Source organism: Phalacrocorax aristotelis, chromosome 1, assembly GCF_949628215.1.
Source record: "Phalacrocorax aristotelis chromosome 1, bGulAri2.1, whole genome shotgun sequence".
Lineage (NCBI taxonomy): Eukaryota > Metazoa > Chordata > Aves > Suliformes > Phalacrocoracidae > Phalacrocorax > Phalacrocorax aristotelis.
Genome location: NC_134276.1, coordinates 179,758,701 through 179,772,199, shown reverse-complemented (window position 1 = coordinate 179,772,199; position 13,499 = coordinate 179,758,701). Strand labels below are relative to the sequence as shown.

Below are 13,499 nucleotides of genomic sequence, written 5' to 3'. Positions count from 1 at the left end.
AGTAATCACTTCATGGCTAGACAAGGAGCTGAATTTGACAAAAAACCTTTATGTATATAGCCTTTACTAGTCACACTCTTGCAGTCTGATGGGTAGACTGCTGTTTGAGAAAAGAGATTATGAAAGAAAGATATATGAATATGTGCTCAAGCATATTCGCATCGTTCCCATCAACCAGTCAAGAGATCTCACTTAACGACAGTGATTCAGTCCCCAAACTCTTTAGAAAATATTCATCTGCTACCACCAAACTCACACTAGGAAATCCCTGTACAACAGTATTACTGCAGAGTGTACAGATGTGTTTGGCAATAACAGACACTCAACTTGCCCACGTAGGCAGGTGGCTCTTCCAAACTCTTCATTTTCTCTTGTGACACAGGAGTCTTCAAGAGTCTGTGACCTGCTTTCTCCTGTAATTTCATCATGGCTTTACAAAAAGTTTGTACTAAAATTGTGAAAGGAAAAAGCAAACCGGACGGAAACCTGGGCCCAGTTCTGGGGGAGGAGGATGCCCACAGCAGCTAGCCTGGTAGAAGCGGGTCAGTTTGCATGGCACCACTCTTATACTGAAAAGTTTCTTTCTTCTTCTAACTTTGTGCACCATTTTTCAGTTTTGTCTCTCCCCCTGACTTTTTTACCCTTCTTGCTTGCTTCTTTTTTCAAATTTAGTTTTTAAAGGTTTTTCCCCTCTGTTCTCTTATCCCAGGACATCCCAGAGCTTCTTGGCAATGCCAACACAGGATGCCCATACAGCTCTGTGCTGGGATAGAAGCTTGTGAAGCTGCAGAAACTGCAGTTTCCATTCCAGAAAGGTTTCTTGGTGTTAGAAAAGTTGATTATTTAAGCATGAACTGAGGAGACTGCTCAGAGATGGCTCTGTCACTAATATGAAGTCCTGTGAGAAATAAATTTTGAAATGTAATTTTAAATAGTAATGAAATAGAATTTCTGGACAATATTCAGAAACTACAGTTATAAATTAAGACATACAGAGGTATAAGTAACCTAACCAGACACTGGTGAATAATAGTGGCATTGACTCTTTCAGCTGGCATGGCCATGTGAATGGCAGGCAGCAAAACAAACTACGTTAAGGAAAATCATTATAGCTGATCCTTATTGAAGAGTCTTTCATTAAAAAAAAAAAAAAAAAAACAAAAAAAAACCAAAAAAAAACTATATAGGAAATGTTTGCTTGCCAAGTATTTCCATAGTTGGACCGATTGCCACAGAATGGCTGCAACCTTGGTTCTCCAGTGGTAGCACCAGAGAATAAGCGAGGGAAGCAACAGCGCAGTAGGCAACAAGATGATGTTCCAGAGCATTTTTCCATTGGAGGTGCCATTCTCCCTCTGGGGAACTTAAAACTATTTGTAATAAAGGTGCTTCCTTTCATTATGTTTCCCTTGCAAGTAGTCCCCAAGCCCTGAGAACTCTGCGACCTTCAGTCAGAGATGGCTGCCATGGTGCCATCTCCCCAGCTTTGGTTCAACAGCCTTCTCTGCTTCCCACTTTGTATCTCCCTTTTTGTAAAGTGGTGCTTTCAATGAATCTCAGCAGTAGAGGCATTTTTTGTGGAAAACTTACTTATTTAATTATCGGATATGATCACGTCTGGCACTTTTTTGCTGGAGAAGATATAGGAGCTGAATAATAAATTACTCATGAGGGGTTCATTTTCCAAAACATGTGAAATCCTGTGACACAGGTAACATAAATGAGCACTAAAGAAGTCCCTGACAGTGGAGTAAAAATCTGTATGTTTCTTGTTGGCAGTATTTATAAAAAAGAGATTGTATTGTAAAGACTCCTAAAAGTTATAGAAAAATAAAATATCACAAAATCTAAGTAGCACTCAGAAAGAACAGATGCCACATGACAAAATATGCATTCAGATTTTTCACTTCAGATCAGGGAAATTTTGAGGGTTTTTTCTAATTAAAACAATGGGGAAACTATGTTACCATCTAAAAGATAGCATTGCTTATTGCAATTAATATAATTAAATCTAAATAATGGTTAGAGCTAGAAACCAAGGATATAATAATGAAGTTCACGTTTCCTACATTATTTGTAATTTATTTCTGAAACTCAGGAAAAAGTAGACTAATGGCTATATCTGACTTTGGATAGCTGGCTTCTCTGAATTTTCACTCTTTGGCCTATTTTTAGGCTTTACTCTTTGCTTAGTCTGTAGCAGAATACATAAAAACAAACACCTTCTTTAAGAGGTTGTTTAAACAAATCAGAAATACTCCATCTCGATATTTGTAGTTTTAGTAATGTTTTTAGGGAATCCTTAAGTGCAAAATTACAATTAGAGAACTGAGCATTCACTTTACAAACTCCATACACCCGATTAATTTTGTAACCATGACAGAAGTTGAAATAATCTAATATGCTTGTAGGAGTGAAGTGAAACTAATTAGAAAGTTGTTGATGCTCTTCATATGAAAATAGCTACTTTTCATTTTTTAAAACATAAACCCATAGTCTCCAGTGAACAACCAATGAAAACTTTTTTTTCTTTTGCAATTTAATATCAGTACTGGACTTACCAATTTTTGAGTTTCTGGAAGGAAATCAACACTTATGGGGAAAAGCAGCAAAAACATGAATTTCTTGAAAAAAAAAATTTTATACCAGCAGGAAAAAAAAATCCAATGGAAAAAAAACTTCTGGTCTTAATCAAAGCTTCAGAGCTACCAATTGCTACAAAAAAATAAAAGGGAAAAAATTTCCTTTGCCATCATTCTTCTGATTATTTGTATTCGTTACATCAGCAGAAAGAGTTTAAAGGGTGGGCGTCAGGAGGATGGGACTGGACCATTTCAATAGTGCCCAACAACAGGACAAGGGGCAACGGGCACAAGTTGGAACACAGAAAGTTCCAGCTAAACATGAGAAAAAGCTTTACTGTGAGGGTGACAGAGCAGTGGCACAGGCTGCCCAGGGAGGTTGTGGAGTCTCCTTCCCTGGAGACATTCAAAACCCACCTGAATGCGTTCCTGTGCCCCCTGCTCTGGGTATCCAGGCTCAAGCAGGGGGGTTGGACAAGATGATCTCCAGAGGTCCCCTCCAACCCCTTCCATTCTGTGATTCTGTGAAATCTATATCCCTCTGTATGGGCTGGGAAAATCACATGGCATCCTTGAATTTAATGGCTTCTTTGCCATCCCTAATAAAAACTTCCAGTACTGCACCCATTTCGGAAGAAGCTTTTATCAGTCTCCCTGCAAATTTTAGTGAATTTGACCCAGTACCAGACACCAAATAAACTCTCAGGGGTTGTAAAATGTTTCTTATTTAAAAGCAAATTTTTCACATGAGAATTCCTTTCAATGGGAAGGAACATTTTTCTAGCAGATTCCCCTGCATTCATCTTAGCAGTTCCATAAAATTCAGCCTTGATATTCAGCCAATCTGTTCCAAAACTTTCAGGCAAGCCGTGAAAAGTATCCCAGGTCTGAAACGTTTGCCCAAACCTCTGAACATACTGAGGTTTATTTTTATTAATCTCTTTCTTCTGAAAAACAAACATTTTTTTTTTCATATACTCCTATAACCATGAAGCAAAGAATAGGAGATAATTTTTCAGTCTGCAATCTCTCTCTTACCATGTTCTGATAAAGAGATTATGGCATAAAACTATCTCTCCCAGCCAAAACTTCATGCTGCGGCTCTAAGAAATTCTCTGTTTTACTTTTCAGAAGTGTAGAAAAGATGAGTTGTTCCCTTCTTCCTATTTTCAGAGAAACTTCACATGTTCATCTCACCTAAAACACATTCTTTATTATTTATTCATTTCCAGTGTCACTGGATTACCAACCTAACCTGAAGTTCACAACTGCAAGTATTGTAAAAAGTACCAATGGAAAACAGTTAAGAAATTAAAAACGAAATCTAGATTTACATTCTTACTGCCAAAAGGTTTCCAAAGTAAAATGGCGCGAACAAAGCTGCATGTTTCTCGTTCTTTCTCTTGCCAGTATCTTGACCCATGAGCATCATAACACCCTGAAGTACATGCCTGGGATTTGTCACACTGAACCAGAGACCACAGGAGGTTGGATGTCTGAGTCTGCTCATCACCCTGTGCTGATGGAGGAGACCAGGCCCTCACACAACACCTCACCTCATCTGCCTAACATCCTTGCTGCTGACGGAGGAGGAGACGGGCTCTCCAGGGACCTGTGGACAGCACCTCAGAATTTGCTAGCTAGTTTTCTAGCACCAAAGCTAGGGCGGATGACTCATACAAAGCTGTTGTCAAAATCAGGAAAATCTGTGGTGTTTTACCATTTTGCAGGATCAGAGACTTGGTCACTGATTTGTTTAGTGTTCCCAGTCACTGCACAGAAGTTCTTGTCATGTAACAACCGAATCACTGGGAGATTGAAAATGAGAACACAATGCCAAAGCTGAGCAGTTCCCTTGGTTGGAAGCTTCGACCTCACATGTCAAGTTAAACCAGACATTTCGTGTGCAAGTAACTGTCTTAATTTTCTGAGACACACATGGGTCCCATCAAACCAAGATGCTTTTCTAAACTTAATGAAACCTCTGTTACATGCAGGAGCAATGATCACTGTGTTGAAGTTGACTAAATAATGCCTACAAAATAATCACATTGTTTGCCAAATGCTGTGCTTCCAAACAAGTATTCTCCATTTTTGAGTTACCAGAGTGAGAATGAGCATCAGAGTTGATAATATGGGATTATCTACCTAAAATCTGAGTTTTCAATGGTTTTTTTTATGCTAAAAATATATAAAAAAAAAGAGAGAGAGAATCTGAATTTTTTTCTGCTATTCAAGACTGGCAGGATTCACATTATAAAGGATAACTACTAAAGAAGAAAGTTTGTTCAAACCAGAAATTTTAGACACCTATTTGATGAGAAGTAGTAACCTAAGACAAAGCCTGGATAGTTTTAAACCAACAACAACAAACAAACAAAAAAAGTCACCGCAATGACAACCAGTGTCTAATCTTTATTTTAGAACCTCTGCTTCAATACATTGGACTCTCTGGAACAAGCCTTACATCAGAGCAGTCCAATTCATCACTTCCATCTTAACATCTGTGTTGAAACTTTTCATCTGTTCTTTGTAATATAATTGACTTGACACATGCACAAACTACAAGCCTGATCTTATACAATTTGAACTCAATATTTTCTGTCTTCTGTGGAGCAGGACTAGATACATGATGAGCTAATCCTTTGGGGAGCCCTTACACATCAAGGCCTAACGCGCAAGACAAATCAGAAAGTCAGTCTTCACAACTGCATAGCTTCTAGACTTTACCACAGATACATGAGTGCCCCATTCCTTTCACAGTTTAATGAACATCATCGCCACTCCTTAAATGTGCTGTTGGAGTAGGAAGTGACCCTCTTTTGGAAAACTATAGAACAAAAAAAACTTTAAATCAGTGCAATTTTGCAGTTTTTTGAAACAATATCATTTTGCATTCAGTCATTTGAAACTAGAACTACAATTTCCATTTAAGAACTTTACTGGTTCTTGTAGAAACAACCATACCAGTTTCAAGTCAGCTAGTCAAAGACACATTTTTCAGTCTGTTTTTTCAAAATATTTCAATTCATGTTGCCCTGAGCAAAACAGAAGATTTTTGTAGTTTCGAAGATTTGCCCTTTCTCTTTATTCAGTCCTAGAGAAGAAAAACAGCCTGATCTTGGAAACTTTTAATGCTATGCCTTAATCCTTCTTACTCAAAAAATCTTCACATTTGGGTCTCATGAGTTAATTTGCTGAAGATAAATGGACAGTTCTTCTCAAAATAAGTTTTTTTAAAATTTCTCCTTACAGGAGGAAAGATGTAGGAATATATTCTTTTCTGAACCATTCACCAGTGAATTCCAGATTAAATTATAACAATTGATATTTGTTAATTTGGCCAGGGATTTGGAATTTAATGGTCAAACAGAAAGGGTGATTTCCTAGACTTCAGAAGAAATCTTTTTGCTTACATAAAGTTTAACACTTTTGCTAGTGGTGAAATTCATACAGTTCATCTGATAAGGTCTGCAGCTGTGTGTTAACCAAGAAAAAGGTGTCACAAATGGATAAGTGTTAAGAAGCACATGTAGTCCCATAAATCCATCAGCCTTAGCACAGTTTGTATTTTGTAATGTACCTCACCCAAATAAGACTTCCTAACAAATTCTTGAATGGCATAGAATCCTGGTCTGGATCCCCTGAGAGGTTGCATTACTTTCCATCCTAAATATTTCGTGTAACACATCATTGTGTGGTGGACTGCCAAAAACACTCTGGGTCCCACAGAACTGTATTGTACGTTTTCCTTCTTTCCATGGTCATTGCCTTCTTCCTGGCAGCATCATTCATAAGCCTGAGATTGACTGTAATGTCTCTGCCAACCCTGCTTCACATTAGCAAGCCTGTTCTGCTCCAGGTTACATAAATTTTAAAAACATTCATTAGGTATTGATGATGGCTGTGACTGAAAAGGTTGTCAGGCATTTACTGTTGTTCAGTGCATTCCATACCTCCTTCAAAGCAGCTAATTGTTTAGCTAATTGTGCTTTAAAGCACAGCCTGACATTATCACATGCCACTGGTTTACCATTAAAATAACTTCAGCTCTTTGGATTGTCTAGAATATACTTCTAGCTGCAAACTGGAAATATCAACCCTCCTTTATTCTAGGTCGCTTAAGGAGTATATGTTCAGATACTGAGTATGTAAATCTCATAACTGAGTAACACTCCATGCAATGTATTTAAGAGACATTTCTTAAACTGTCACCAGTACTCACTCAGCAGGATGTGGAAACTTCTATTCATGCTTTGGGTTCCTCTGTCTTCACAATATGAAGTTTCAGACGTAGTTTAAATGTTTTATAATAATCTATGTAGCAAAAAAAAAAAAGTGCTTGTTCTGATCACCTAATGTAAGCAAAGGGGAGGAAGAGCCAATGAAATGCAAATTTGGCAGTAGGCATCTGTCAATTTTTGTTCGTGAAGAGGTCCTCCAGCCTCTACGATGGAGGTGTCCTCAATGAAGTATGTGGAGAAGGTGCTTTCCCTAATAGTGCTAGGTCAAGGACCTCTGGGAATTACAAATAGTCCATGACTTGGAGGCGGGGTGAGGAAAGGAAAATAGGGCAACGGAAATAGAATTGCACGAACACAGAGTTTCTCTTTGGTGACCCAACCGAAAAATTAAACCAAAAATTCATTTTGGGTCAGCCCAAAGCACTTGTCCAACTCAAAATGAAACACCTCATTTTGCTTTCAGGTCTCTTCTCAACCTTTGAAAGAAAATGAACAAAAAATTCTAAACCAAAACACTGTTATGAAGTGTAAAACTGAAATATTTTATTTAGAAAATGTCAGAACGAAATATTTCAGCGTGATTTTCCTTTTTTGAGCTGTAACTACTGACTGAATTGAAACCCAGCTTGCTTGACTGAAACTACATCTTTATTTTCTTTTAGTCAGTAATTGTTTGTCCAAGACATTTCCCCTGGTTGTAAGGGAAACCTCCTCCAACTTCTACTTCCTTCATCTGTTCAAAAATGACCATCACCCACCATCCTTCACATACCCACAAGTCACACGTGCCCTGCAAGAAAACCTATGAAGGAAATTCTGCAAAAACTGCTGTGTAGCATTTTCAGGGCTCCAGCTCATGAGGTTTCCATGGTAGAGTCTTCCAGCTGGTGGTTTTCAGGGCTGGAGAAGTTAATAAGCACTTGACTTCATTTTTACACCTTTGTGGACAAATGAGTTCTCATCTGGGTTTAACCCCAGTGTGGAAAGCTTGAGAGATTGATTTGACATTTCTCGGTAGGGCAGCTCAACACAGACAATACTGAAAGAGTCGTAAAGGAAGTAGAAGGAGGAAATAAGTTAATTATCCATTTGTGAAGAGATTATATCAATGAGGAACAGCATGTGCTGTTCATGGTCTAGTCTCTATTTATAATCAAGGAAGAAAACAGGTACTTTTAGGACAAAGTTATGTTATTCTGTCCAAAGGCACAATCTTTATAAGCCTCTAGTGTAAATGAGATGAATGACACCTGGATAGTTCCTATTACCCTCCATTGACTATAAAGGGAGCCTCGGGGTTAGGCTGTATGTGTCAAAGGTCAGTGAGATGAACTCCCCATTTGGTACGTAACTCCCTGCCCTTTGCTGTTAGCTGTCACAAGTTTGAGCGATAAAGAAAGGATGTTGGCCAACAGCTCTTGACAACATCATTGCTTATCCCACAGAAAGAAAATAAATATCCCACTGAATATAGCAAAAGGTTAAACCCCTAACACTGTAATGTGGTGCCAAATCCCAGCTGGCTGTCACTGTTGGGTCACTTCTGCCTTGACTGTGAACAGGTGTGTAATTCATATATAGTGAAATGTAAATGAGAGCGTGGAGCAAAGTAAACCATGTTGATTGCATCTAGTTTGATGGGTAACAGGCATCCATCACCAAGCTGGATTGTATGGAAGTCTAATACATAAGTTCCCTACAAGGAAGTGTTATCATTTCAGTTCACATAAACCTTGTTGAAATTAAGTATGGAAGGTTGCTTTTATCTTGAAATCACTCTAGTTCAGGAGCAACATGGGATAGTTTAATCCCACTTCAATGCTGTCTACCTTCAACAGCTGGTGTAAAACATGTTGAAACTAACTGGTTTTGGACTAACTTTAATTTCTCTCTGAATTTAATTGATGAAGTTACCAAGGTAGATCAAGGTAGTTTTCCTGCCAATATTTTTCCCATATTACAGTGTCTATTTATGGGGTATCTTCTAGATATCCTCTTAGCAAGATTTTTTCATATGAATGTCCCTGATATGCTGTGTTTGCAAAGCTTCACCCTCCTCACCTGCACTGCCACCACAAGCCTTTTTGAGGACATTTTTTGTTTTAAGATGTGGATGGGATGCCCATTGACTTGATGAAGAAATGGTAAAGCCTTGCTCAAGAAGTCTTCACCAGTTGCTGACAATCCTCTGTTACACATTTCTTCTGGCTTTCTCACTATTTGTATGCTTTTCACCTCCTTAACCTTGGTCCAGCCTCCAATATCCCTGGCTTAACCAGAGTAATGCCTCTGTCTTTGCCCCGGGGACACTGCTGAAGAACCTGATAATGATGGATTAAACTGACTGGGTTTTTTTCTGTCTGCGAGCTTGCATGAGAGTAGGCACCAAGCACTTCTCTTCTGAAGTGCTCTCAAATCCTCGATGCTGCAGAGTGCCGTTTGTGCTCAGTGTGCCTATGGTGCAGTGAGAACACAGAGCTCTGAGTTAGCAACTGCTGCCTGACTGCTGTTGTGGTTTAACCCCAGCCAGCAACGAAGCCCCACCCAGCCGCTTGCTCATTCGGCCCCCCCCCCGCTCCGTGGGATGAGGGAGAGAATCAGAAGGGTAAAAGTGAGAAAATTCGTGGGTTGAGATAAAAACAGTTTAATAGATAAAGCAAAAGCTTCCCATGCAAGCGAAGCAAAACAAGGAATTCATTCCCTACTCCCCACGGGCAGGCAGGTGTTCAGCCATCTCCAGGAAAACAGGGCTCTATCACATGTAACGGTTACTTGGGAAGACAAGCATCCCCCCTTCATCCTTCTTCTTCCCCCACCTTTTATGCTGAGCATGACGTCATATGGTGTGGAATATCCCTTTGGTCAGTGGGGGTCAGCTGTCCCAGCTGTGTCCCCTCCCAGCTTCTCATGCACCCCCAGCCTGCTCACTGGTGGGGTGGGCTGAGAAGCAGAAAAGGCCTTGACTCTGTGTAAGCACTGCTCAGCAGTAACTAAAACATCACTTTGTTATCAACTCTGTTTTCAGCACAGATCCAAAACATAGTGTCATACCGGCTACTCTGAAGAAAATTTACCCTATCCTAGTCAAAACCAGCTTGTCTCCAACTCATTTGACCCGGGGCCGGAGGGGGCGCAGTTTGGGACTTTTCACCTGCAACTATTCAAGACAGAATCTTGTCTGTGGGCATACTGAGGCAGAATCAATTAACCAAACCAATGACTTACAGGAGTGATGCTATTTTTCCCACTGCGCCCCAACAAGAAAGGTTGATCCACATGCTCCCCGTTAAGCCCCGGCATGTGATAAGTTGAAATTTCAGCCTCATGAAAAAGAAGCATGTCCCAGACCAAGGTTGCATCCTTTCTGGATACAAGAATACAGCCACTGGCCCAGCAGCCTCACAGGCAATGTATGTGTCATCTCAATTGCATTTGAGTAAAAGAGAAAATCACTGTAAATGGCAATATTTGAGGACCAAAATATATATTTTAATAAATTAAAGAGTAAGCGTTTATAAAACAATCCATTTGCATATAAATATTGTACAGCAGTTTTGATTTCATAGTTCACTTAAAAGCCTCTAGTACAGCTACATAAATACATTTCCTTGGATATTTTTCAATTAATCTATATAAATAAAAGTACTATACTGTTATTACTTTAAAATAAGTTACCATTAAATATGAATGACAAAAATAATTTCTGAATTAGTCTGAAATACCATCTTTTCAGGTAAAAGTCAGAAGGGGGCGATATATGCAAGAGCGATTTCCAGGTAAAAGGCTCAAAACATCCCGGTTATGTATCACTGCCTACCTTGACAAAAGCTGATTCACAGTTGTCAAATCTCAGCCTATAAAATACGGAAGCAGTTGCTTTATTCCAATAGAGATAAGGAGGACAGGAGTTTGCCTTTGAAAATAATTAATTCCCTGTGTTGAAATGGAGCTGCAAACACTGTCCTGGAGTTTTCATTTTCAAAGGAGGCAGCAATATGCTTCCTGTCTGTGCCTACCTAGTTTGCTATTTTTGGCACAGGCAAAAAATATACTGCATCAGGGGTGGGGAGGGTGGTCCACAATAGTTAATCAACTCAACTTCTAGAAAAAGTTTTTTAAAGACGTCTCCTCAAGCTTGATCCGAAATTCTTTCAGTTTTTCTTCTTGTTCCCTCCCCTCTTTGGGGCATCAGTACAGGCATTTTCTAGATAGTCAAACAGTAAATCCAGTTCTCCAATGGCTTTAGTCTTTCCATTCTCTCCCAACTAGAAAAGAGCAGAATATAAGTTTTAGCACCTCTTTATTTCTCAGAAAATTTAAATTAGGCTTGTCACAGAAACTGAATTGAGAATTTACTCTCCTTATTCTCTCAAGCAGTTCTATGAGGGTCATTATACATAAGGTATAAACTAGTTCATTCAAATCCAGTCTAGCATATTCAGTTACCTACAAACTGATTTCTGAAGAACAATTTTAAAATGCCATAGCACATGCAGAGAGTTAACAGCACAAATGAAGGAATGCTGGAAGTGGAAACATCGCTAATCCCCTCTTTAATGCCCCGGTAGGCTTCACCTTCTAAATAATCGCCAGAGTTTGTTTCATAATTAGGTCAGCCTTAATCAAACTCAATGACTGCAGTTTGGAACTGCCCTTTTTAAATGCTGGGAAAAAGTGTACCTGTTTCATTTTGCTCTTCATTTCTTCCAGGTTCTTTTCAATGTGCTCTCTGTGTCCTGAGAATTTCTGTGGGGGGAAAAAAAGTCTAGACATTGGCAGCTGAATGCAACAATGTGCTTTTCTTTTTCCCACTTTCTATCACCCTCAAGTTTGATATTTTTGATCTGAGATTTCCTTTCATCTCACTGTCTTTTGCTGCTGTTTGCAGCATTCTGAGATTCAGGAGCAGCAACAAAAGTCATGAGAAGATAAGGAAACCCAATGCTACTCACACATCTGTTCAGCTCTGAGGTCAGAGTTGCCAAGAAATGTGCCACCTCCTCAATGTATGGATACTGGTGCTTCACCTTGGTGAGGACATCTTTCACCACAATCTCCACAATATTTTTCATCATGTAGCAGTGGTTGTTTTCCTATGTATGCAAGTAAGACGTCACGTTACATCATGGCAAGAGATCAACGAGTGCTGCAGAAGGATGCAAAGAGCAACTTCCGGGTGTAAGACTTACTTTGATGTTAACATAGAGCTGCTGCCCAATGAGCCTGTTGTCTGTGTCGTGGTCTGAGACCCTGGCCTGAGAGGGAAAAAAGAAATGTGAGATGGGGATGGAAACCTTACCTAAAAATTAATAATAAACGCACAGCTTTTCATCAATAGTAGTGCAGATGAAAGGAGGGAATGCACACCAAAGGCAGCCTGTTACAAGCAGATAAGCTTGGACATTGTGTCTGTTTCTCCCCTTAATTGGGTGAGAATTGGGTCAGTATCACTGGAAAATAAATAAGAAGTCTGAATTCCTGCCCCCTTCTTAAACATCAGATGCCGTGGTGGTTATGATAACTAAACCAGATGCCGCAGGTGGCCGATCTCACGGTGGCCCACGGTGCTGCTGGGAGGTGCTGCAGCACTCAGTGGCATACACCACAGGGACCCACCCATGGTAAGAGCAGCCAAGAAACCTGCCTGAGCAGAGCACCATAAGATGCCTGAGGAGCTGCCTGGCCATGGCTAGAGTCATGGGCAGGGCCAGCTCCAAATGGACAGGGCAAACAGAGACATTTAAGCTCACTTTTCACAATTGACCCAGTCTAGCAGCAGATGCTCAAGAGAAGGAGCTGTGCTGTGACAGGGGCTGCCTTTCCTTTGGGGAGCAGGAGAAGAGGCAGCAGCTTCCCCTAGCTACACAACCACAGAGCAACAGACCCACCCCACACGCCTAAGCTCTGCCTTACTGCAAGTGCACATTTTTTTCTGGAGAAAGGCAGGAGGAAGAGAGAGGAATGCTGAAGGCAAGAAGCCAGGGCACTGGCAGAGGAGGAGGTCCTCAGATCCCACCATGAAGGATAAGTAGGTTACTGTACCATTTTAGCCAAGGTATAGGTATGATTCCTGATGTGGAGCTGCTGGAACTTTGTAGCACCGAGCCTGCAGGCATGATGGGCAGTAGAAGACAACCCTGCCCCTTTCAGAGGCAGAGGGCTGGTGAGAAGAAGAGGGACACAGCAACAGCAGCAGATGATGACCCATCCTGAGAAGCTCTTGGTCAAGGTCTGCAAGGAGGCCATGGCTCACAATCCAAAGTTGTCTGTCCCAGCAGGTTGCAGCCACAGCACTCAGCACTGGCGAGAGAGAGTACTGTTAGCATCAGGGAGAGTGGGAAAGGCAAAGTGAGAAATGCACAAAGGCTGCAAGCCTTACCTTTGCTGTGGTTCTTGATGTGCTCTGCAGGAGGTGAGGTGCACCTTATATAGGGCCACCGACATCTCTCTCAGCATTTTTTTTTTTTGGGGTATTCGTGGTGAATTAAAAATGACATCAGCAAGTCTCTTACTTTCCAGTATCCTTTTCTGAGAACTACCTAACCACTACAAAACCCACAAATACAACTTTAAGGCCATTGTAATCTTTAGTTTCTTACAAAATAAACTGAATTTTCATACAGGGCAAAGCAGGGGCTTTTACCAGGGCAGGAATCCTGGTAAAAGACTGGTG

General features: G+C 40.4%; 1 protein-coding gene across 1 annotated transcript; it reads right to left on the bottom strand.

Moving 5' to 3' along the window:
* Nucleotides 1–10,296: 10,296 nt before the first annotated feature.
* IL22 (interleukin 22) lies at nt 10,297–13,072 on the bottom strand. The gene is made up of 5 exons (XM_075117168.1): nt 12,869–13,072; nt 12,016–12,081; nt 11,779–11,919; nt 11,507–11,572; nt 10,297–11,091 (listed from the first exon to the last, which is right to left on the bottom strand). Exons 1-5 carry the CDS (start codon nt 13,070–13,072, stop codon nt 10,978–10,980), a joined length of 591 nt encoding a protein of 196 aa, XP_074973269.1. The 3' UTR covers nt 10,297–10,977.
* Nucleotides 13,073–13,499: the final 427 nt, after the last annotated feature.

Coding starts and splice junctions, on each gene's coding strand:
- IL22 (XM_075117168.1), bottom strand. CDS start 13,072: ATGGCCTCCTTGCAGACCTTGACCAAGAGCTTCTCAGGATGGGTCATC. Junction 11,920..12,015: donor AGCTCTATGTTAACATCAAA/GTAAGTCTTACA, acceptor TTGCATACATAG/GAAAACAACCACTGCTACAT. Junction 11,092..11,506: donor TGAAGAGCAAAATGAAACAG/GTACACTTTTTC, acceptor GCTCTTTTCTAG/TTGGGAGAGAATGGAAAGAC.